The following is a 22481-nucleotide window of genomic DNA, read 5'->3' on the forward strand; positions in this document are numbered from 1 at the left end:
AGCCAGAAAGCCAAGGTGTACGACGCTCATGGGCTCCATTGTCAACAGAGGTATTCCCGTGGGAAGAGGGACCTTTGAGAGTGTATGCTGGATGAAGTACACATCACCGTTTCCCCACCAGCAGAGCCTAGTCTGGGCTTCAGCCTTGCCTTCACTTTTTGGCTTTTCTCTTCCCCTTCTTCTTCCTCGTGGCAGTCCCTTTGGCCTTTGCTGCTTCGTTACCGCCCCCCTCGCCGTCAGGCTCGGCCTCACTACTGCCTTCAGTCTCGACGTGCGCGGAGGTCGAAGTCGGCGCGGATGGGACAAGTAGACCCTCCCCGAGCAGTTTTGCCCTACACTCGTCGAGGATCTTCTTCGCTTTCTCTTCGTCCCAGTCTTGGCTTCGAGAACTTTCGCCAAAAATGTCGTTGTAGATAGAGTGAGCTTCCTCAGGGGTATCTCTGGAGGCAGAGGATACTTGTTGTTTGGAGGAGGTGCTTGCCGCCTGCTGTTGAGGTAGGTCTTTGGAAACGTTAAGGCGCTGGCCTGGACTGTTCACAGCTCTTCTTCCTTTCCCTCCGCGCAAGGTTCTCTTCGGAGCTGGAGCGGGCCCGGCCTCGATAACAGCCCCCTCCAGATCCTCTTGCTCCAGCTCCCCCTTCTCCACCATCTCCTGTAACTTCCTCTGGGCGGAGATCTGCATCATCGCATCGCGGTGTTCGTCTCTCAGCCCCTCCATAAGCAAGTCTTTTGTGGCGTTTTCTTCCTCAAGTTTCTGTATTGTCTGCTTCAGCTTTTCCACTTGGGTCTCCTGTGAAGTCTCGTAGTGCTCAATCCTCTGCATCAGCGACTTTGTCAACGCTTTCTCTTCTTGGTATTTTTGGTTGATGGTCCTGGCCATCTCTTCAAACTTGGCACTTCGTTTTTCGAGTCGTGCTTTTTCCTTTTCCAGCTCTGGGACAAGACCCTTGGCGACAAAGTCATGTTCGCTTTCCAGCGTAGCAAGTCTCTCAGTAGCGAGGCGACTCTCCTCTATCGCTCTATCTGCTTTCTTGGTTGCTTCTGAGGCTTTGTCCACAGCTCTCTGGACGACTTCCTCAAAATAAACCCTCTGACTTTCCAGCTGGCTTGTGAGCAAGTGTGTGTACTCCAGTGCAATATTGTCCATTTTTGCAACCTCGAGATCCTCCTCTCCCTGAAGAGCCGTCGGCTCACGTCGTCTGCCTGGAAGTTCGACCAACTTCTCACCTGGTTTCGCGGCGTCTTGGATGATTCGATGAACATAGCCGTCACCCGCATAGTCCCAGACCCGCTTGCTCTCGAGGTCCATACTGAATGTGTGTCCACTCTCTTCAAAATGTGCGTATGCGTGTTTGCCTTCGTACCTGCCACACCCAATCTTCCCACATATGAGACATTGCCAAAGGCTTGTATCCACATGGCAGACCTCACACTCTAGCGGGCCATCATATGGTTCGTACTCTCCTGTGGATGTTTTACTCTTGAATTTGGATGAGGCTAGTCGTGATGAGAAGTCGTCATGGGTGTACCGACAGACAGGACAGCCACCGCCAGACCATTTCTCTAAGCACGTGCAATGGAAAACGTGTTGGCAAGGAATGGTCAAAAGCCCAGTGGTTTCATCCATGCGTTCAAGGCAGACCGGACAAGTAGGCAGTTCCACAAGCGACGGGGTTCGTGGTGCAAGTGGCTTTGTTGTCGCAGAGGCTGGGATGAAAGGATCATTGGACATGCGAGGATAGCTTGTCGTCGGTGAGCTGGGCCCCATGCTCTGGTCCGCGGTTGATGAAGTTTGAATCAATTCCACCGACTTAAGAAACACGACGTGACACGTCTCTGGCTGCAGGCTAGTTAATATCTCTTCCAAGCAGTTGGCGCAGGCCACTCACCTCCATGCTATTGAAAACCTTACCGTTCCATTCGTGCTGCCACTCTCTTGCCTTCTTGCCGTGTCTAAACTTCATGAGGACCATGTAACGGTTCGCTCTTGAGGTGCGCACCATTCTGAAATGGCTGACCTCCCTTCTCGTATCCTCGCCAACCCACGAGAGGAAGTCCGAAGGCGTCATGTATGATGGAACCGCAAGGATGCACAGAGTTGTGCATTCCTCGTCTTTTGGTGGAGGGTGTGGTTTCCCTGACGGCGGGTTGCGCAGGCCGTCGCTCCAGAGGTCGCTTGACCGGTAAACCGAGTCCTTGTATAGCCCTGCTGTCTCTTCCGCATCTCTGTAGAGGTGAACAATACCCCATCCATCTGCGCTATCATGGCTTTCCAAGGGTTCGTATCGTCCTTTCATGTGATGGCCCGACATCACGCTACCAATCCCCTTTCCTATTATGTTTTCGCTGGCAACCGAACCCTCCTCATTCCCGCCAGAAAATGCCGACATATCTGTACTTTCAAGAATGATCGTGTCTAAACGGTGATCCTTAGGATCAGAGTGGCAGATGTCACGAGGAGTCTGTTCCAACTGCACTGGTTGTTGTGGGCGAGTACGGCTTGAGAGGAGGTGTTCTTTCTTGCGGTCAAAAAGAGGATCTCGGGATTCGCGTCTTCCTCCAGAGTTCGTGAAGGGCTTTAACGCTCTGAAAAAGGACGACAGGGTCGGAGGCTGATGTTGGTCAGTTTGCTTCGCTTTGAAGGTCGGGTCTGTAAATAATTCAACAGCGACATGAAAGAAGTAGTCAGGCATGTCGCGCACGCATTAAGACAAAGATCACGGTGCAAGTCCAGAGTCGCTGCCAGTCATTAGAAGGCGAGACTATTTATGGACCACATGCAACAAGGTTCTAGAAGTGGCAAACCAGGCGCTGTCATTTCTAGGCACCAAGGAGAGGAATGGACTCTCTTTGAAAACCTGGACAGAAGGAAGAAGTGCACTGACAAGGTATTTATCAAATGCGAAACGATTGCATGGAGAGAGAGAGGCAACATGATATGTACTACTAGTAATTGCCACAACTCGGTTTCTTGTTCGGAGTTCACGCGCACCTTCGTGCCGCTTTGAATGTTTAGGCGCTTACTTCAAATAATCTAGTCAACGCTAACCTCCCCATCCAATCACAGCTTTCGGTGGAGAACATATCTATACTCGGTACTGTACAACGCCCCAGTATATACGAGGTACAAAGAGGGTGACAAGCACTGCAGTACTATTGGGTTCGTCTGCATGATGGCCCAGATGGTTACACGATGGGTGCCTGGATGCACGGTCAGGATCCCTTGTCCGGTTTGGACACCTGGATGGGAAGAGAGGCCGCCGTCACTCGACGCCCAACACATCAGAAGACAAGACTCCTCGCAGCGTATCGCAGGGTTCATGATTTATATTTACGTACCAGTAGGCAAGGTATCACAAAATCGCGCTTTGAAACAAGAAAGGAGCGAGGGGATTCCAGAAATGCCGTTGGTCACGTGATCCACTTGCCCAACCCCCTCCCTCCAAACAATGAAGCGACTGATTGGATCTGAGGAAGAGGTTGATGTTTAGTGCCTGCGCTCACGAACCTTGTTGCCGCTTCAATCAATTGATCCATCATCAATCAGTCAATCAGCCTCGGGAGATATGGCCTGCCTTGGTCGTTGCTACGAAGCCGATGCTACCACGATTCATCTGTAAACCTGGATCTTATCCCTACCCTCGTTCTCTTTAATCTCCCTTGCTCTACCCCGAGACAACGTGCCCACCGTCGATCCAATCACATGGCACCATCCTACAGAAGATGGGCATAGTCGCGTGGTCCCAATAGATTGGGGCTACACAAGTCTTGAGAAAGAAAATCCCTGCTAATCCTGGTTGTGGTCGTCTGGTTTCTGGACAAAGTCAATGGAAAGACTGCGGCCGCTGCCCCCCCGAGAGACACATCCAGCTGTTACACACATTTATTGTTGAGGTCGAAGTGCCTGTATATCAAGTGAGCTAATCCAGAGAGGGGAAAAGAAGCTTGAGTATGATTGTGGACAGGGGTGGAGATGGAACTACCCTACTCGGTACCAAAGACAGGCCCAAAGAGAAATGCCATGTCAACCCCCGGAGGATTTAGTGGCTGGCTGAGAGCTCGGATTGGGATAAGCTTGATATGTAGGTTCCTCAAAGCACACCTGAACCCCTCTTCCATACGTAAACAGCCTCGCTTTTCTCCTTTGAGGTTCTGGACTCATTATTCAGCTCGCCGCCACAGACTCCGTATTGGAGGAGCCTGAAAGATCGGCGGAAAGGCATCGACTCTTCATCCTTTCGCCTTCCCTTCATAAAAGTCCATTGCTCCCTGTTGCTGTTCCAGGCCCTCTAGTCAGCTCGCCACCGCAACCTTCCGTGGCCATTGATCGTCACCTCTCAGCCAATCACAACCACGAAATATTTCTTCTAGGGTCCTGAACTCTGCAAGGCGACGGAGATTCTTGCATTTGGACTCTGAAGGACCCTGTTGTCTGTCCGTGGAGGGCCGGGGAACTCGTATTCCTCTTTACTACGACAGCAAAACTTGCATCATGGCATTTCCAGAGTTGATTGTTCACCGGCTCGACCATACTAGTCAAACTATCGAAATGCGTCCTGCGAGACCACAATGCTGTGACGAAAAAACAGGCTTTTTGCACATTGGAGGTAATGAGGTGACGGTGGCAAGCAGCGTACGGCAGTCAAAGGCCCGCCGCTTCTCATGCAACATCTTCAGGCTGTGGCTAGATCGAGAGGAGCTGAAGTTCACGACAAGTATATGCACAAGAGAGTGTTGCACGGGCTGGTCGTTATCAACGTGCTTCCTCGTTTCGGACCTTCTTTGGACCTTGCTGGGGAAGCAGCGCCAGATGTGTGATGTGAGTACATTCAGCTGTCCGCTCTGGGGAAGGTTGATGGGCATGCATAGGACAGTCCTTGGTTCTAGACGACGCAACCTGCCAGGCTTGCCACTATTTGTATTTCCAGGATGCATGGGAATCAGCGAATCCGGTCTCTTGGGGCTTCATCCATCGAGCCCGTAGTGGGAGTCACGCTTTGGATCCTGGACACTTTTTAGCGAACGGGAGAGGCTGCATACTGCTGTGCTTGATCCTCGAACCCGTTCCTAAACTCGTCCTCTCAGCTGGCCAACTGGAGTGGCTCTTTGACCTCAACCGGTCCATGCGGACAGCAGGCAGATCTATATGTTAGATGCCATCCCTCATCCAAGGCTCGGGTGACAAGACCATATGATCAGCAATTTTTCAACATGGTAAAGTTTCAGGGCGTCAAGAAATACTATCTAGAGACTTACTGACGGTTGCAGAATCACATCTTTCTCTCTGCATTGGCTCTTCTCAGCCTTGCCTTTGCTTGGGAGGAGCAATCGGTGTTGGCTTCCACCACCACCACCACCACCCACTCCTTGAAACTATTCATCCGCACTCCAACAACACAGGTGCATCGCAACGCTCTTGAGACTGCAGTGTCAAGAGTCCTGGATTCTGGCCAAGTTCGTGATGCTTTGACGGGGCAGGCTAACGAGGCCCTGAACGGAACAACCCATAGGCTCCTCCACGTTGACAATCTGCGTGAACCCAACGAGAAGAATGAGCGCAACAGCTTTCGAGCCGTTGTAGCAGATTACGCACATGGCAGGACGGTCTACGTGAATGTCGACGACGCCCTTGGACCTCTATCCGCTGCGTCTCTTGACATAACGAACGATCAGCCACTTCCAAACCAAGATGAACTGCTTGACGCAGCCTCAATCGCCGGGTTCGGGCCCAATGCGACCGTCTTCAGCAGAATGCCACCCCTCATACACGAATCGAATTCTGATGGGTCAACGTCTCGAATCCTTCACATCCAAGCAGGCAACGGCAGCAACGATACACTGCGCTCGTTCCACGTCAACATGTACAAACGGACCGCGACGCCAGTCCAGCTCATCCAGGCACTGCCAAGCTGTTCAGGAACACCGGAGAACGAGGCTGTCATAGCGTCAGGTCGGCAGGTCGGGACGGCACATGTGACAATCACCGACCTCCACAACAATGTCCTTTGGGATTTGGAAGTGGTCAGACCTGGAGCGTCGTCCGGGAGCCTTGGCTCTGGCGTGGAATTGAACAACGTACGGTATAAGAACAAAATGGTGCTGAAGAAGGCACATTTACCGATTCTCAACGTCAACTATCTGGAGAAGTCGCCGGGTTGCGGGCCTACATATCGAGACTGGGTGGATAGGGAGTTTCCGTTTGACTGTCCCGGTGCCGATGCTCCTGGGGTGCCCGGATTCCGCGAGTGCACAGGAGGCAGATCCTCCACGTTCATCGACGGCAGACCCGATAACGAGGGCTTTCGGGGTGTCTCGTTCGACGTCTACGACGACCGGGTTGTCATCAGGTCGCAACTGTGGGCGGACTGGTACCGATATGTCTCTCAATGGACTCTGGGTGCCAACGGCAAGATCGCGCCGCGGTGGGGATTCGGCGGGGTGCTGCAACAGAATCGTCACTGCGTGTGCGTCAAGCATCATCACCACGCGTACTGGCGCTTCGACTTTGACATCGAAACGTCCAGGAACAACGAGGTCCGCCAGTGCGACGGCGCCCACTGCATCGCGCAAAAGTACACGGGCAACATGAAGAAGGAAACCAACCGACACTGGGAGATTGTCAACACGGCCTCGAACCGGGGCTACAGGCTGACGCCAGGCAAGAGCGACAGGAAGGAGGGCGACGCGGGCGACACGACCGGCTACGGCGTCGGCGACCTGTGGCTCGTCAAGGCCGACGCCCCGGTCGATGACGGCTGCACTCGCATCGATGGAGATTGGCCCCTCGGCCCGCTCCAATGCACCCAAGCCAACTTCCAGAAGATCATGAACACCCCGGGCCAAGACGTCGCACAGCAGGACCAGGTCCTCTGGTACTCTGCGTCGTTTATGCACCACCAGGACCACGATGACCCGGCCGTGCCTCATATCATTGGCCCGATGTTGGAACCTATTGGTACATGGTGAAAGGTCCGGGCATGGATGAATGGGTAGGTGGATGGATGGATGGATGGACCGGGGGGAAAGGAAACAAGGAGACAAACAAACAAACAGGGAGTCTACTTGGTGAAACACAGGAAGAAGGAAGCCTGATGGCATCGAAATCACTTCTTACACTCGTTATGACCGATTTACATAATCACGAAGCGAAGCGGATGGGTGGATGGCACCCAGAGTTCATGGCTCATGAGTTCCACCACCCCTTCATTGCAATCTCACATCCCAGTTCAGGGCTCGAGTCACATAACAATCATGTTGTGAGACATCAATACCACGTCACATAGGGTTGGCATGTCAAGCTTCGTTTCATCCTACTATCTGACATGAGTGGTAGTGCTCTTTCTACCACGTTCAAGTGATACCAGCCACATATGACCAACCTTTTGAGGGATGAACAACATCGCCATCAATCTCAAGGTTGTCAAAAGCACGCGCGATCTAATGAGAAGAAACATTTGTTGACAAAAAACCAGCTTGCAGTTAGCATTTACGCCAGCTGCAATATTTGATTCCCGAGGACTATTTGTATATTGTCCGCTGTCATGTCATAGAACCCAAAGGCATTTCCACCTTAGAAAGCCACAACGCCGCATGATTCATCGATTCCGAATTGCTACTATTGCTTACTGACCTCCACGCAGTCTCAGCACCAAGTGCAGAGTGCTCTCCTTCTGAATGTTGTAGTCCGACAGTGTTCGTCCGTCCTCCAACTGCTTGCCAGCAAAGATCAGTCGCTGTTGGTCGGGCGGAATACCCTCCTTGTCTTGAATCTTCGACTTGACGTTGTCGATTGTGTCTGAGCTTTCCACCTCCAGTGTAATCGTCTTGCCAGTAAGTGTCTTGACAAATATCTGCATACCTCCGCGAAGCCGTAGGACGAGATGGAGGGTTGATTCCTTCTGGATGTTGTAGTCGGAGAGGGTACGGCCGTCTTCCAATTGCTTGCCAGCAAAGATCAGACGTTGTTGATCCGGAGGGATGCCTTCCTTGTCTTGGATCTTGCTCTTGACGTTGTCGATGGTATCACTCGATTCAACCTCGAGCGTGATCGTCTTGCCAGTAAGTGTCTTGACGAATATCTGCATGCCTCCGCGGAGACGAAGGACCAAGTGAAGAGTAGACTCCTTCTGGATGTTGTAGTCGCTCAAGGTACGGCCGTCTTCAAGTTGTTTGCCGGCGAAAATGAGACGTTGCTGATCCGGGGGAATGCCCTCCTTGTCCTGAATCTTGGACTTGACATTGTCGATGGTGTCGCTGGACTCGACCTCAAGAGTGATGGTCTTGCCAGTAAGAGTCTTCACGAATATCTGCATGACTGCGGGGGTGAAGGATGAAGCGGATGAAGTTGTATGTTGATGAGATGATGAAAGATCGCGCAAGGGAATTGATCCTTTGAAAGGGTGAAGTTGGGTGTGAGTGGTAATAAAGAACGGAAGATGAGGAGGAGAGGAGAGAGGAGCGGCTTAAGTAGTAGGAGTAAGTTGGGAAGGCGGCAGGCGTGGGAGCGCAGGCAGTGACAGAGTGGCAATGGACAGGTGGGGGAAGGTGGACCGCGGTGGCCGGGCCAATAGAAGGAGGAGAAGGAGGGTGGCTAGGGACGCTAGCAACCCCCAGAAGGCAACCGAAGCCTCTCACCTGCACTAGAAGCGCAGGCATGATTCATTTCACCAAACAGCCGTCGCCCAGGTGAAAGGAGGACAGCATCTTAGCCGGTATCAAACTCAATCTCTTGACTCTCGACCACGCCCGCGTCCTCCCGCGTTGCTGCAGGCTTCCCCTCTTGGTTCAATCTCAATTTTCGTTGTCCGCGTGAGCAATTGCCACGGCTACGGAGCCCAGACACCGGAGGCGGTTATCTCCTCCCACCCTCTTATCACCCACGCTGTGTTGCTCATTGCTCGATCTCTTGCGCAATCTACCGGGTTCCGGACCAAGGGGGTCGGCCAGAGTTTTCCCAAGGACTCGCCTTCCGATGTTTTCTCTTCCAGCCTTGACAGATTCTGGTTTGCTGATAAATCCACAGTTGCACCTCAGTCGGTCCTCAGTCGGCCTCGTGTTGTTTGCCTCCCCCACAAAATCAGCCTGAAGGCCCCCAATGACGTTGGTGGCCGACGCCAACGGACGCCGTGCTGGTGGCCTCCATCAAAGTTATGACTCAGCGCAGTTGTTACCGCCACTGCCACCACTGCCACCACAAACTACTGCACTCGTGCAATATGGCGTGATATCCATAGCGACCGAACACAATGTTCCTGCCTGACTTGAATCCCTTGGCTTCTTTCCGGGCTCTCTTTGATAAAAGAAGTCAAGAATGTCATGGCCATGGTTAAAAGTGCGATATTCCTTCAGCATTGGTTTTGGATCCATCTGGTAATACATATTTCTAGCAACCCGCAGATGTACAATGTCGGTACTCTTGAGAACGGTGAGCGAAGATCTGAAAAGAATGAATAACATGTGGTCGGAGATATTGGGGGCTTCAAGAACCTACCAAAAGCCAGGAGGTCCAGATTCTATACGCAGCACCACAATGCTTGTCACGAGCGAATAGCTGGACATTTTTGTATCGATCACTATGTTTATATCGTCAAAAGCTGGCTTAAAACACAAGTACTGCTTTCCTGAAAGAAGTCGAGATCCTCTACAACCTCTTCTCTCCAGGTGACTTCATCCCGTCAGCGCTCGGATCACAGGATACAACGAATTCCACTTTGGCAGCATTCCTCACAAATCTAGCCTCGCCACTGGGTTTCCCGGGTGCTCAGAAAATGTTGTTTACTTTCCTTGTGTGGTGTACATCTTTCTCTCATGCCTGTCACCCCTTTGACAAAACTCGAGCGTTCACAATGTCTACCAAGATTGCCAATGTCTCTTACAAGCTCTCCTGACTGCTTGATCCAAGCAGAAGAAAAACCCTTCAAGATGCTTTTTCCAAATATCCCCGATGAAGGCAATTCCTTTGACGACTTCTTCAACGAGGAGATGTACAGATTGGACGGCAGTGATGAGGAAAACAAGGCTCATCCCGACCAATTCGAAGCTCTTTTCGCCGACGCTTTCAGCCAGGATGAATACAAGCTCCCGACTCTTGATGCTTCAGCGGCGAAGGTCGAGCATTCACCTCCTCAACCATGGCGCAAGGGCATATGGTGTTTGAAGCAGCGACAACAGCCTCCTAGGCTTGCAGTGGAGAAAACACGCAGAGCAGAGACAAAGCGGACAGAACAAATGCAAACAATGAACACCATGGGCCACAACTTGCACCATGCGCAAGGTCCCGTGTCGCCGCTGGAGCTTTCATCGCCCAGCCGAACAAAGAGATTCGTCACCTCGCCCGCTGCTGGAGCGTTTGACCCGACCACGTACGTTCGGCTTCCCTTCTCTCGCGAAACCACCTTGTCACCCAGCCCGATGTATGCGCAACTCCCAATATCGCCGCGCGCCGGTCATGGCGATACCAGCAATTGGCAACAAGACTTTCAGAACTTCCACCTGCGCATGCCTTATGAACGTCCATTGCAGCCACGCCCCGCCGTAAACAAGCAGAGCGAACAGGGTCGCCTCGCCCGCGACATGAATGCAGCTATAATGAACCAGAATCACGTCGTTACCAGCCAAGGCTATGGATATTTTGATGAGTACAGAGGTCTAGGCCGTGCAGAAGCCAATGCCATTGATCCAGCGCTGCTCAGCCCAGAGTATGAAAGGCCACAACTCGACCAGCAGACTTATGGATCTGACACGTTCTTCCTGCACGACCAACATGGCATGCAGGGGCAAAACTCAATGCCATCACCAACCAGCACAAGCCTGCCATCATCGGGTAGCTCAACCCATTCGCAGGGGGTTAGAACGCATACCTCGAATACAAACCTCAGCATGCACTCAAAGGCTGTCTTTTCACCGCCCGCAATGACTGCTCATCCTCCGCTACCGACACTGGCACCAGAAGAGTCTTACCCTGCATTGGCTGCTCCCACTCCGAAGCGGGTGCCTCATCCGATTCTGCACCAGCCGAATGATAACTCGCTGACAGGACTCGGAATCCACTATCCGGAGCTGGAGCAGATGAGCCAAGCCGTGCTCTACGAGCCACAGGCCTATCTTGCACCAGCGCCTGCCCCTATTGGTGTTGCCTTGCCTTACCCGCCTGCAACCATGGTGCCCAGTCCAATGTATTCTTATCCACCTCTTCCACCGCCTCAATCCCACCTCTTTCCCGACCTCTCTCCTTTCACCACACCTCGAAAACAACGACGGTCACCATCCCGATCACCGTCGCCGTCAGTGTCACCAACAAACGTCAGTCCCCGACGCAACCCTGCGCGATCGCCAACCCGCAGCGTCACCGACTACAGCCACAGCCGACGGAAATCGATCCACAAGTCAGGGCCCATCAAGGGCAGTGCCGCACAAGATCCACTTCCAACGCCACGGACGAGATCGTCATCTCGACCTCCTCGGACGCCAAAAGCTCCCAAGACGCCTACCGGCGGAGGGGCGGTGATTGACTTTGTGAACTTCACGCCTAAGGATTCTGCAAAGTTGCTGAGCGACGTAGCACCTAGTGGAAGTTCCAAGACTAGGGCACGAAGAGAACAGGAAGCGAGGGAAAAGAGAAAGAAGCTAAGTGAGGCGGCACTGAAGGCGGTCAGAGTCGCGGGGGGAGATGTGGCCGCATTTGAAAAGGCGATATTCACGTAATGGATGTAAGGGGCGTTTGAAAGTCAAAAGGCACGGTCCCCGATTCTGTAAGGAACTGGGTGGTGCTTTGGAGATGTTGATTTTCTGTTTAGCGTTGTGTCCATTGATCTCGTGCTACCTGCAAAGATCCAGGGAAACAATGATTGCTGATCCATTGTGCTGGGAATGGCGAGCTCTTACTGTAACACTTGAGAGGTTGTTGATGGCTCTATGCAGGGTGGCACAAGAGATGCCATACCCCTCGAATTTACCAACCTGGAGACTCGACAGTGTCTGTACCACAAATTTATGTCTGACTTTCCCCCCTTGTTATTGTAATGTGGCATGTGTGCTCTGCCCATGCACCTGCTCCATGTATTCGATACCTCGTACGCGTGGGGCGTGCGTGGCCTTGCCCTCTGCAAGGGTCTTTTACTTCTGTGTTTCAAGTTCCCAATCCCAAGAGAGAAGTGGCGCTGATCGTTGCGCATCACGCAGGAGAAGCGATGACGCGTCGAGGGGTGCGTGAGCGGTCAAGGGGAGTCACGACGAGGTCTGCAGGCATGGGACGGTGACAACAATGACACACAGCGTTTGATGAAGAGAGGACTGGATCAAGTTGAAACAGATAAGAAGAGACAGATACCGCATCAGTTGGCTGTCTGGTACCGCGCACAGATGCTCCAGACGCGCAGTTTCTGACTAAGCGAACAGCCCAAACACCATCTGCGCCAACGCCCTCCATCACCACCTCCACCATCTTGCGGGCCTTGCACAACCTCGCCCCCTTCGCCTGGCGCGGCACGGGACAGGGGACACGGCGATCCGACCAGTCGATGCCCACAGACACCCTGAACCAGCCCTGTCATCCACTCTAGGGTCAAACAACCCACGTCCAAGGTGCCCGAGGCTGAACCAGCACCTTTTCTAGCGCGCCTTTCTGCAAAAGAACAACGCACATCTGCAATTCTCGTCCCTTTGCCATGTTCCACATAGTTCATCATCATCATCAGCGTTATGGTGGACAGAGCAAGTCGGGTTCTTCAGCAGTTGGCCTCTTTTAGGCTTCCTCACGATGTTAAGGAGCGTGCCATGAAAGATACCGGCTGGGCCGATGTAGGTGGCGTTCGATAAAATTCAATACGGCAACAAATGGTCATTGACACATGAGAGCTAGGGTCTACGAGGCATTGCAGCAGTATTTGTGGTTTCCTCCCATGTTGTGATATGTTATGCGAGAGCGCTGGTTCCGCCATGTTGTGCCCCTTTCAGCGACAGTCCATACCTATTCCAACGACCGATATTTCGCCTTGTGGCCAGTGGGCATTCATGGGTGGCCATATTTTTCATCCTCATGGGTTTCGTCAATGCACTGAAGCCCATTCAGCTTGCCAGAACAGACCAAGTCGATAAGGCCTTGCGGAAACTAGCCTCGTCGTCGTTCAGTCGCGTTTTTCGGCTTGTCCTTCCGGCGACCATTGCCACCATCATCTCGTGGTTTCTTTGCAATTTGGACCTGTATTCCATATCTGAACAGAGCGATGCATACTGGTTGTACACCAACACTCCCGAACCCAGCCCTGCCTGGCCGCAAGCAGTCCTGGACCTGCTCGGGGCTCTGTGGGCGACTTGGATTTACGGCGACGAAAATGAATATGATCAACCGCAATGGGCTCTGATATACCTACTCCAAGGGAGCATTATGATTATCAGCGCTTTATCGCTGGTGGTGACCATGACTCCTACTTGGCGCACAGTCACTTTACTTTTCCTTGCGTATTGGTCTCTGAACTGGAGTCAGTTGATTGGTGATCGTAAGTTGCCTGCCAGTAGTGCTCCATATGAGGCACAAGCTAATCCTCAGCAGCCTGGACAGGTCTCTGCTGCTTTCTGGGTATTGCCCTGAGCGAACTCAGCCTCTCGGATATCCCTAAGAGATTGGCTCCTTACTCGCCTTACATTTCACCACCTGTCATTTTGGTTTCTCTGGTCTTCATGTCGTACCCTAGTTCTTTTGCTGAAGCTGCAGCCTGGTCGGCATGGCTCCGTGATTTCGCCACACAATATTTCCCCTCGGAAGCGACAAGCGCTCTTGAACGGATGTACGGCTCTCTGGGCGGAATTCTCCTTGTTTTTGGTATTCTCATCTCCCCTCACGCCCGGTGGATGTTGAGCCGTCCACCTCTTCTGTGGCTCGGAAAAGTCAGCTTTGCAATCTACCTCATCCACGGCATGTTCTTGAGGACCGTCTTCGCGTGGGCATTGCACCTTGGCCAAGCGAAACAGCTAGTGACCGACCACGCCCCAGATGGCGAAGAGTATCAGATGGAGCGATATCCGTTGCCAGGAAGTTTTCGGCGTGCCCTGGCGACTGTCATCATGGCTGCCTGTGTCGGTGTGGCCAGCCACTTCTGGAACTTGAAGCTGGAACCACTCTTTGCCAAAATCACCGCCAAGCTGGAAGGAGTCGTGACGGGGAAGATTGAGACCGAACCCAAGTCCAACGGGGCTACCATCCTCCCGTTGCGTAAAGACTGAGGGCGAATTTTACCAGGTCAGCAAGCATCTGAACATCTCTCGCTAAACCCTGGGCATCATTTGGCGATACCGAAATTTTCCTACCGATCACATCCAGAGCCGGACGGTTCTCGAGACGGACGAGATTATTTCATGCTGAACACGGGATTCGTTCAACCGTGTCGACCTGGGAGACCTAGGATTATGATCGAATTTGTTTGTGCGAGGAGTGCAGGATACAAAAAGTCAATACGTGTTTTATAAAGACGTTGCTGTTGGGATTTACAACTAGGTCACCATTTATGTGCGGGATACCATCAATGGGGCATTTAGTGGACGCTGGGCGCTGTACGGGACAAGCCAAAAGTTGCGTTTCTTGGGTTCTGTGCCAGGGTTTAGGCAGCCGGCGTTTCGGTTTGTTTGAACAATGCTGTGCTACACAGCTGCACAAAGCTAGAGAGGGGAAGAGGATGGATGGATTAGGGAATCAAGGAATAGACACGGGTTGAAACTCCCACTCATGGTGCCGGGATTGGCTCTCAAGTGAGTATGAGTGTGTGTCTTCTGGTGTCCATTCTGACACAACAACCATCAGGTCTTACCTCAGGTATGGGTCCCTTTGTATCGTATAGGCACTACAGACGTCCTCCAAGGCTACCTATATTATTTTGTGCGTGTTTGGCCCTCACGATCCCCCGGGTGTTTTATTGCCCTTGAATTTTCAAAACTCATACTCCAAATCAGCCCAGGCTCCGTCGTCGAGGATGGTTCCCCAGTCTGCTGGATAGCTCACGGGCATTGCCAGGCTGGATGTCTCGGCAAAGAGATACCGTCCGGCGGGGTGGGTGGTCGATATGGTGTACGCTGCTGTCGTCGTCGTCGGTGTGAGGCTTGGGTCCTGTCCTTCTCCTTGTCCGTACTGAGCCTTGCCGGTGAATACTGATTGTTGTTGGTGCTGCTGGTCAATGACGACCTGGCTCTGCGGTACAGGACTGTCGCCCTTGTCAGCAGCGACATCGTGACTATTCATCTTCATCTTCATCAGCACGGGAGGCGAAGCATTGACAGGTTCGTGGGGGAGGAGCTCGTCGCCGTGGCGGATGCGGCGGACAATCTTTGCAAAGAGGCGAAAGATCCAGCCGCTGACGGGCCAGGTGCTCTGCAGCTCGCGCAGGGCGATCATGGCGAGACGCACCTTGACCACGCCGAGCTGTTCGAGGATCGACTGGCCCGAGCAGATGTCGACGGCCTGCATGCCCATGGCGGCGAAGAGCGCGGGGACAATGTGGATCGGGCAGTGCAGGATGTGCGACTGCGAGAGCAGTTCCTCGACGATGCGGACCATGCGGTTCGCGGCGTCCATGGCCAGGCAGTGCGCCGTCTTCATCGACGGCGGCGACAGGTTCTGCGGCGAGATGGACCGGTGCGTGACGATCTCGAACCAACTATTTTTCCACACCAAACACCCGCTCCCACGCGGGAGAAAATGGTTAGTCAACAGATACACAAAGATTAAGGAGATTAGGAGGACAAGTACTCCCTTTCCTGTCCCATCATATCCGCGCGAGAGGGGAAGAAATATATCTAGGTACCTACCTGTGTGCAATGTGCAGCATGCTCGTCCACAGGCAGTTGCTGGTGTATTCGATGCGCAGTTCAAGCGGGAGTCCCGACCGCCACTGCTCCAGTGCCTGAGAGCACGACTGAAACATGTCGGCATTATCCGAGGTGGTGGCGTTGAAGGCGGTGAAGGAGCTCTCGACGATGCTCTCTGCGATCATGGAAAGCTCGACCAACGCGATGACATAGAGCCCGTCGACCCGTTCGGGGCGGCCGAAGATGTCTGCTCTCGCGACACGCGGTTCGTCGTCGAAATCGCCAATCTCGAGTAGTTCGACGTCGCAGTCTCTCCGTCGGATGTGGACCGGGCGGCCCAGCGCGGTCGCCGCGTGCTTGTCCTCGGCGAAGAGTGACCACCAGATCTTCTTCCACAGGCACCGATCCTTGGGCTTCATGTCGGACAGTTGCGTCGATCGGTGCATGCCCAGCGTCAGCGCGAGGCTGATGGCGATGCCCAGCCAGTGCCACGTGTCCTTCTGATCCGTGGGCCCGTTCCACCAGAAACTGATGAGAAATACGGCCTGGACGACCGTCACCTTGTTGGGTTCGTGGTCGTTGTCGTACAGGGCCTTTGCGCGCTGGAAGAAGGTCTTTCGTGCGTGGTATCTCGATTCGAACCCGGCCTCGAGCAGAACCGACAGCTCGCAGTGTCCCGAGGCCATGAACAGGACGCTCTGGAGCAGGAGGTACGACGCTGGGTTCTGGAGATCAGTGTATTGCGCAGCAAAATCTTCGCGGTCAAGGATAGGGTAGTGAGGGTGAACATATTCAAAATAGGTCTGGAACAGCTGGTAGCAAGTATGGACGGACGGCAGGCGGAAGCAGCCTTGATGCTGGAGAAACGACATTAGCACATTGTCCTCCTCTTCCTCCTGCTCTTCTACAGGGTCGGCCGTCCGGTTCTTGGGATTGAACCGGACCACGTAGTGTCTCTTTCGTGTAGACCGCGCAGAGTCGGGGTTCGTCTGGCGCAACAGGTGCGTCAAGTTGAACGTCTCCCCCATGTACATGACATGGACGACGCCTTCTTTGACATCCGGCTGCAGCATCCCGGTGTCGGTCGCCTTGTCAAGCACCTGAGCATACAGAGTCTCCTGCGAGTCTTGTGCCAGATCAGGTTTGTCGGGGACACCCGTTGAAGTCGACCCCGTCCGAGGATTATGGCTCTCCTGGGGGCTCTTGGGCTGGTTCCTCACACCCTTGAGGGGGTCGTAGACGTTACCATGGCCCGGGGTTGTCTCTGTAGGCGAGGCCTGGGCGATACTAGACAGGTCGCGTTGAGTGGCCGAAGGAGAAGTCGACACTTTCCGCTTCTTGCCCCTTTTGCTCTCGATGAGCATGCAGTGGCGTCCACCGGCCTCGCAGTTGGAACATGGCGTCCCCTTGGCCGCGGCATTACATTTAACGCGTCTTGCATGGCACCAGGTACAAGCGACGGCCGAGCGCTGTCGAGGACGCCCTCGCTGCGTCGAAGAGGTCTGATGCGGCTGGTCCATTATGGGTGGAGCCATTGTGTCTTGTTTTTTTTTTCTCTCGGCAACTCCCCAAAGTCGAAAGGGCGGTGTTGGGAGGAGGGTGAGAAGGGGGGGTCCGTCAGTCATAGGCTATGGTCCCGGGAAATGGCCAGACGGGCTGTTCCTTATGAATAGTGATTGTGGGCGAGACGAAAAGGTCGGGGTAAGACCAAGGGGCGGAATCGAGGCCGAGATGACCGTCAGGCTACTGGTATTCATACCGCCTGATGTCGGTGAGGAGATGGTGGGATGTGCCTTTTGAGAGCATCTCAATAGAGCCACCAAAGCCTGTGTAGTATAAAGCATACCGCTTCGATATGTCAAAGGAGAAAGGTCCGTCCCTAAGACCTTCTTCTCGTCCATTGTGGCCGTAGAGGGGGATACAAGAAGACACCCACCCTTTCCCCCTCTTTTTGTGGCCATTGCCCGCCCTCGGTTCATCCTCCACCTTGTCTCTGGATGCAAGGATGGATCTTGCAGAAGAACGACTCACCTGGTCTTCTGGTTTAGGATAATCCCCAGCGATCCCGACTCGCACCGATCGTGCGTATGCGCATTGACGGCGCTAGAGACCATGCCGTGTTTCCCACCCCTCGGGACCTGGCCATATGGCATTATATCGGCAATGATTCTTCGAGGTGAGAGTTGGAGAAAACGGATGGAGAGAAGGATCGACGGTGCCAACGACGCCAACAATGCAGGGGTGGCAGACAAGGGTCGGTGCTTGTTCTCTCCAATGAATCCCTGGAAGACATCACGACCGTCTCACGCCCTGCAATGCGAAAGAGGCGACATCTGGTACCTCGTTACTTGCAGACCATCGCCCTGTCACCCCCGCAATAAGGTGACAAAAGCCATCCTGTACCTTACAAAAAATAAAACAATATGTAAAGACCCAGCTGGAATAGGAAGCCCTGCACCAAAAACACCGTCTACCATTGCGTCGCCACAAGGCCGGGTGAAATGGCCATCATCTGGGCTGGATAACCGAGTAAGCCTGGTATAGGCTAAGACCTAGTGGTAGTCAGACCTTTGACTTGTCAAGGTCTCTCCACGACAATATCGTGGTCGCGTGTTAGCGAAGACCCCCAGTATGGAGATGGAAACATTGTATATATCAATGCGTGGAGACCCCACAAGTCCCCCCCAGAAGCAGCATTCATGAACCCATCTCGCCATCTCCTTCTTTTGCTATCAGCACTTGTGACAAGATGGCTAGGACATACACATTCTACAACCTACGCATCATCCTGGTCCTGACCTTGGGCAGTCTTACCTTTGGGTATGGATTCTCCGTCATCTCAAACACCATAGGGCAGCCCGGCTTCATCCAATACTTCAATCTCAAAGCCAACTCGGACTACACCAACGCCATCACCGGCACCATCAATGGCCTGTATTGTGCAGGAGCGCTGTTTGGGGCGCTGCATGTGGGCTGGATGTGCGAAGCCCGCGGCAGAAAGGAGACCATGTATTTAGGGTCGGCCGTCAACGTCGTGGGCGGTGCCCTCGAGACGGGCTCTGTCAACATGGCCATGTTCCTGGTTTCGCGCTTCATTTCGGGGTACGGGATCGGCATGATGGTGGTCTTGATCCCCATTATGCAATCTGAAATCTGTATATGTCCCTTCGCAACCAGATTCAGTGGGGTGTTGCTGCTAACGTGGACCATCCAGCACCTCCCAACGCGCGAGGCTTTCTCGTGGGTCAACACGGCACCTGGATTGTCTTTGGATACGCCATTGCCGGCTGGGTGGGCGCTGGGACGTATTACTCGTCGAACCTTTCCTTCCAATGGCGATTCCCCATTGCCTTGTCCATCATACCACCCCTTGCGTTGGCCATGTGCGGTCCCTGGATCCCGGAATCTCCTCGTTGGCGTAAGTCACCATTTTTTTGGGCACAAATGGCCTACCTGGCCGCCCAAACGCTCACATTGGTCCCAACAGTGCTCACCCGAGACCGACGCGAGGAGGCCTGGAATATCGTCAGGCGGCTGCACGGTGGCGCAGCCGAGGACGAAGCAGGCCTCCAATATGCGCGCGAGGAATTCTACCAAATGACCGAGCAGGTGCGAGTAGACGCGGCCGCGTGGAAGCAGTGGGGATGGCGCGGCATGTTCACAAACAAGACCTACCGGAAGCGCTTCTGGATGGGTTTCTTCATCCAGTATGCCGCACAATCGACGGGTGCCCAGGTGATCTACGGTAAGCTTTTCCGAGAGCCTAGCTTTTGAGAGAACAAGCAAAAACAAGGCTACACCGCGTCAAGTCTCAGCTTGCACTGACTCTTATGCTGGGTGGGATGGGTTTTGTCAGTATACATTGTATCCCTGTACCAGAATCTCGGACTCACCGGCGGGGTGCCCTTGATTTTGGGAGCAGCCTATGTCACCGTCGCGACCATTTCCAACTTCATTGGGGCGCTGCTCTTGGACAGAGTAGGACGAAAACCACTTCTGCGTAAGTGTTCCAACTCTCATCCTTCCTTCGGAGAAGGAGGGAAAAGATCCCCCTCTTCTTCTGTTGTGTGACCCATCGGAATGGCAAAAGGGCTAAAAAGGGCGACGGTCGCTTAAAATATAGTCGCCGGCCTCACCGGATGCATGCTGTCGGTGTGCCTGGAAACCGCCATGATAGCCGAGTATGCTGGTACCACCAACAAGGCCGGGCTGTCCATGGGGGTGTTCTTCTCTTTCTGCTTCATCAGCTTCTATGGAGGTGGCATCGATGTGGTGGGCTATGTGTATTGCTGTGAGTGATTCCCTTTTTTTTCTCTTTTCTCTTTTTCTTGTCCCACTTTCTCCTCACCTTCCATGCATGAAACCCCCCTCCCCGGCCGGCGCAGCCAGCAATAATAGAAGTCGGTGGTGCGACGAACGTGTGGTGCCCTGATCTGATCGGAGCGGGGCCGTAAGGCTTCTGCCGGCATCCCAGCGTGGTGGTCGGTAAGGCGGCCTTTTGTGAACCCATGGTAAGACTGTGGTGCGCGGCTGGGGGGAAACATTCCTCATCCTTTGTCATCTTTTTCTTTCGTCTCGCACGAGCCATATCGGAACTCGCAGCAAAAAAAAGGTTGCATCCCCCGGATTCCCGCTGACATGCATATTTTGGGCCGCATGAAAGCGGAGATCTTCCCTACCACCATCCGATCTCAGGGCGTGGCCTGGTCTCTCGCCGGGACATTTCTCTCGACGTTGGTGTATGTCGAGGCTGCGCCGACGGCCTTGGCAAACATCAAATGGAAATACTATATCGTCTTCATCTGCCTGACCTTTGTCAACATCTGGATCTTTTACTTTTGGTGTCCCGAGGTAAGAAAAGAGACTTCATTCTCTTTTGACGAGGATGTTACTGATCCAACCAAATTTCTTTCAAAGACTCGAGGCAAGTCGCTGGAAGAGATCAATGCTTTGTTTGGTGACGAAGTGGTGGTACATTTTGCGGATGCGACCGAGACGCAGAGGCACGAGTTAACCGCAAAGGTATTGGCACAGGACGACAAACACGAGTTCGCCTCGGGGGGTGGAGCTAGCGTAGGAGAGGTGAGTACAAAGATGGCGTTGAAAGTCTAAAATGGAACCAAGGAGGGGGGGCGTGTGGGTGGCACAAAATCTTTGAGAGAAGAGGGGAACAGAGAAAGAGGGAGAAAAACTCCGATGGTGATGATGATGATGATGATGATGGCATGAGATTTCCATCATACCTCGCAGGGAGGCCGGGCAGACTTGTTAGAAGGGGTACATACGGAGTGTACGCACAAGTAGATGATAAAAAGCTTACAAAGTACCATCAAGGAGGCAGCAACCCCAGACATTTACCGAGTATCATCATGATCGGATGATGCGCGAGCGGACAATCACACTTTTGGCAATCTGGATCTTGCCTCCCCCATCCTTGGAGTGGTGTGTGACCATGTTGTCGTACTCGTACCTTATCGGAATGTGGTCACGAGTGACGTAGCAGCGAGTCCGAGGAGCCCAGTGCTGTAGATGGTCGTTTCCAGCACCAGCACAGCACAAGATGAACAGGGGTCCAGCGGAAGCCTCAGGGAAGTAGTTTCGCTGGATCAGGGATTCTGGCAAGGCCGTGGCTGGGGCGGTTGCCAGGGAGGCTCAAATGATTGGCTGAGCGGAGCAGTGCCTTGTGGCTTGCATTAGGCTACGGATATTAATATCTCTGCTAAGACTCGGCTAGTTGACACTAGTGCCCCAAGCCCCGAGCATATCCGCCACTCACAGCAACCCCTGAGGCTCAAACTCCACTTGTGCCAGATATGATTGGTCGATACTCCGTAGCCACCCCGGCTCCCCACTGCGCAGGTACATTGATCCAATTTCCCAGAGGGCAGCTAAACCTGCTATAGCCCAGATTTGCCCTGCCTCTTCTGGTACGAGGCCACGGTACAAGGGGCTAAACTGAGACATTGCGCCATGCCAGGTCCCATGTCAATTAAACAAAAATCTACTCGTATCATCGAAGAAAGGAAAAAAAGTCACAATCCAAAAAAACCGACCCTTTTCTCTTTGGGTGTGAGGCGCAAATCGTGTCACCAACCAACCACCCCAGTAACTAGTACCAACGGTAACCTCCACCACCAAGCGTCACCTTCGACAAAAAGAGTGAAAAAAAGGTAGATGGCACTTTAGCGAGTATATGCCCATCACCAACCTCGCCCTTTTCTCTCTTGAAGCGAAACCCCCCCTTCTCTCTCATTCTCCTGCTTCAGCCAGAGTCTCTCGCTCGAACCTGCCTGCCTATTCTCCACACGGCCGTCAACTACGACATACTGGACATACTCTCGTTACTCAACCAGCCTGGCCTACCTACTCGGTACAGTACTATCTTAAGCTTGGGAAAAGCCCATTTCCTCCCAGCGGGTTATTCTTCGACTTTCCCTCCCGGAATTTCAGCCCACCCTTGGTTTCTTGACCAGAGAGGTGGTTTGTGTGTTGAACCTTTGGGAGTTGACGAAGAACCGAGTAACACCAAAACACGTTTTGCCTCGATGCTCTCTGAAACGAGATTGCGGGATCGACTCGACTCTTAATTTAGTAGCCCTCTGTACAATTTTGGCCCCGGGCTGCCTCTCACGAGTACCGCCTCGCTGGATCAATTATTTGAACCGCTGTGCAAACAGGCCGCGCCC

The 22481-nt window shown here is 53.3% G+C and overlaps 9 protein-coding genes across 9 annotated transcripts; 5 read left to right on the forward strand and 4 right to left on the reverse strand.

The window, feature by feature from the left end:
- Nucleotides 1-151: 151 nt before the first annotated feature.
- Nucleotides 152-1309, reverse strand: AYO21_00273 (hypothetical protein; the record flags this gene model as incomplete). The annotated part of the gene is made up of 1 exon (XM_022650263.1): nt 152-1309. The coding sequence occupies one exon, from the start codon at nt 1307-1309 to the stop codon at nt 152-154; it is 1158 nt and encodes a 385-aa protein (XP_022517589.1).
- A 538-nt stretch (nt 1310-1847) lies between these two features.
- AYO21_00274 (hypothetical protein) lies at nt 1848-2693 on the reverse strand (the record flags this gene model as incomplete). Its single annotated transcript, XM_022650264.1, has 1 exon — nt 1848-2693. One exon carries the CDS (start codon nt 2691-2693, stop codon nt 1848-1850), a length of 846 nt encoding a protein of 281 aa, XP_022517590.1.
- Nucleotides 2694-5211: 2518 nt separating this feature from the next.
- On the forward strand, nt 5212-6966 carry AYO21_00275 (hypothetical protein; the record flags this gene model as incomplete). Its single annotated transcript, XM_022650265.1, has 2 exons — nt 5212-5214; nt 5269-6966. The coding sequence occupies 2 exons, from the start codon at nt 5212-5214 to the stop codon at nt 6964-6966; spliced, it is 1701 nt and encodes a 566-aa protein (XP_022517591.1).
- Nucleotides 6967-7622: 656 nt separating this feature from the next.
- Nucleotides 7623-8312, reverse strand: AYO21_00276 (polyubiquitin; the record flags this gene model as incomplete). The annotated part of the gene is made up of 1 exon (XM_022650266.1): nt 7623-8312. The coding sequence occupies one exon, from the start codon at nt 8310-8312 to the stop codon at nt 7623-7625; it is 690 nt and encodes a 229-aa protein (XP_022517592.1).
- A 1609-nt stretch (nt 8313-9921) lies between these two features.
- AYO21_00277 (hypothetical protein) lies at nt 9922-11703 on the forward strand (the record flags this gene model as incomplete). The annotated part of the gene is made up of 1 exon (XM_022650267.1): nt 9922-11703. One exon carries the CDS (start codon nt 9922-9924, stop codon nt 11701-11703), a length of 1782 nt encoding a protein of 593 aa, XP_022517593.1.
- A 1333-nt stretch (nt 11704-13036) lies between these two features.
- Nucleotides 13037-14220, forward strand: AYO21_00278 (hypothetical protein; the record flags this gene model as incomplete). The annotated part of the gene is made up of 2 exons (XM_022650268.1): nt 13037-13496; nt 13550-14220. The coding sequence occupies 2 exons, from the start codon at nt 13037-13039 to the stop codon at nt 14218-14220; spliced, it is 1131 nt and encodes a 376-aa protein (XP_022517594.1).
- A 700-nt stretch (nt 14221-14920) lies between these two features.
- On the reverse strand, nt 14921-17330 carry AYO21_00279 (hypothetical protein; the record flags this gene model as incomplete). Its single annotated transcript, XM_022650269.1, has 2 exons — nt 14921-15644; nt 15796-17330. 2 exons carry the CDS (start codon nt 17328-17330, stop codon nt 14921-14923), a joined length of 2259 nt encoding a protein of 752 aa, XP_022517595.1.
- Nucleotides 17331-18544: 1214 nt separating this feature from the next.
- On the forward strand, nt 18545-20094 carry AYO21_00280 (hypothetical protein; the record flags this gene model as incomplete). The annotated part of the gene is made up of 5 exons (XM_022650270.1): nt 18545-18950; nt 19010-19213; nt 19283-19540; nt 19652-19795; nt 19919-20094. The coding sequence occupies 5 exons, from the start codon at nt 18545-18547 to the stop codon at nt 20092-20094; spliced, it is 1188 nt and encodes a 395-aa protein (XP_022517596.1).
- Nucleotides 20095-20433: 339 nt separating this feature from the next.
- On the forward strand, nt 20434-20907 carry AYO21_00281 (hypothetical protein; the record flags this gene model as incomplete). Its single annotated transcript, XM_022650271.1, has 1 exon — nt 20434-20907. The coding sequence occupies one exon, from the start codon at nt 20434-20436 to the stop codon at nt 20905-20907; it is 474 nt and encodes a 157-aa protein (XP_022517597.1).
- Between the last annotated feature and the right edge of the window lie 1574 nt (nt 20908-22481).

Source organism: Fonsecaea monophora (genome assembly GCF_001642475.1).
Source record: "Fonsecaea monophora strain CBS 269.37 chromosome Unknown Scaff1, whole genome shotgun sequence".
NCBI classification, from domain to species: domain Eukaryota; kingdom Fungi; phylum Ascomycota; class Eurotiomycetes; order Chaetothyriales; family Herpotrichiellaceae; genus Fonsecaea; species Fonsecaea monophora.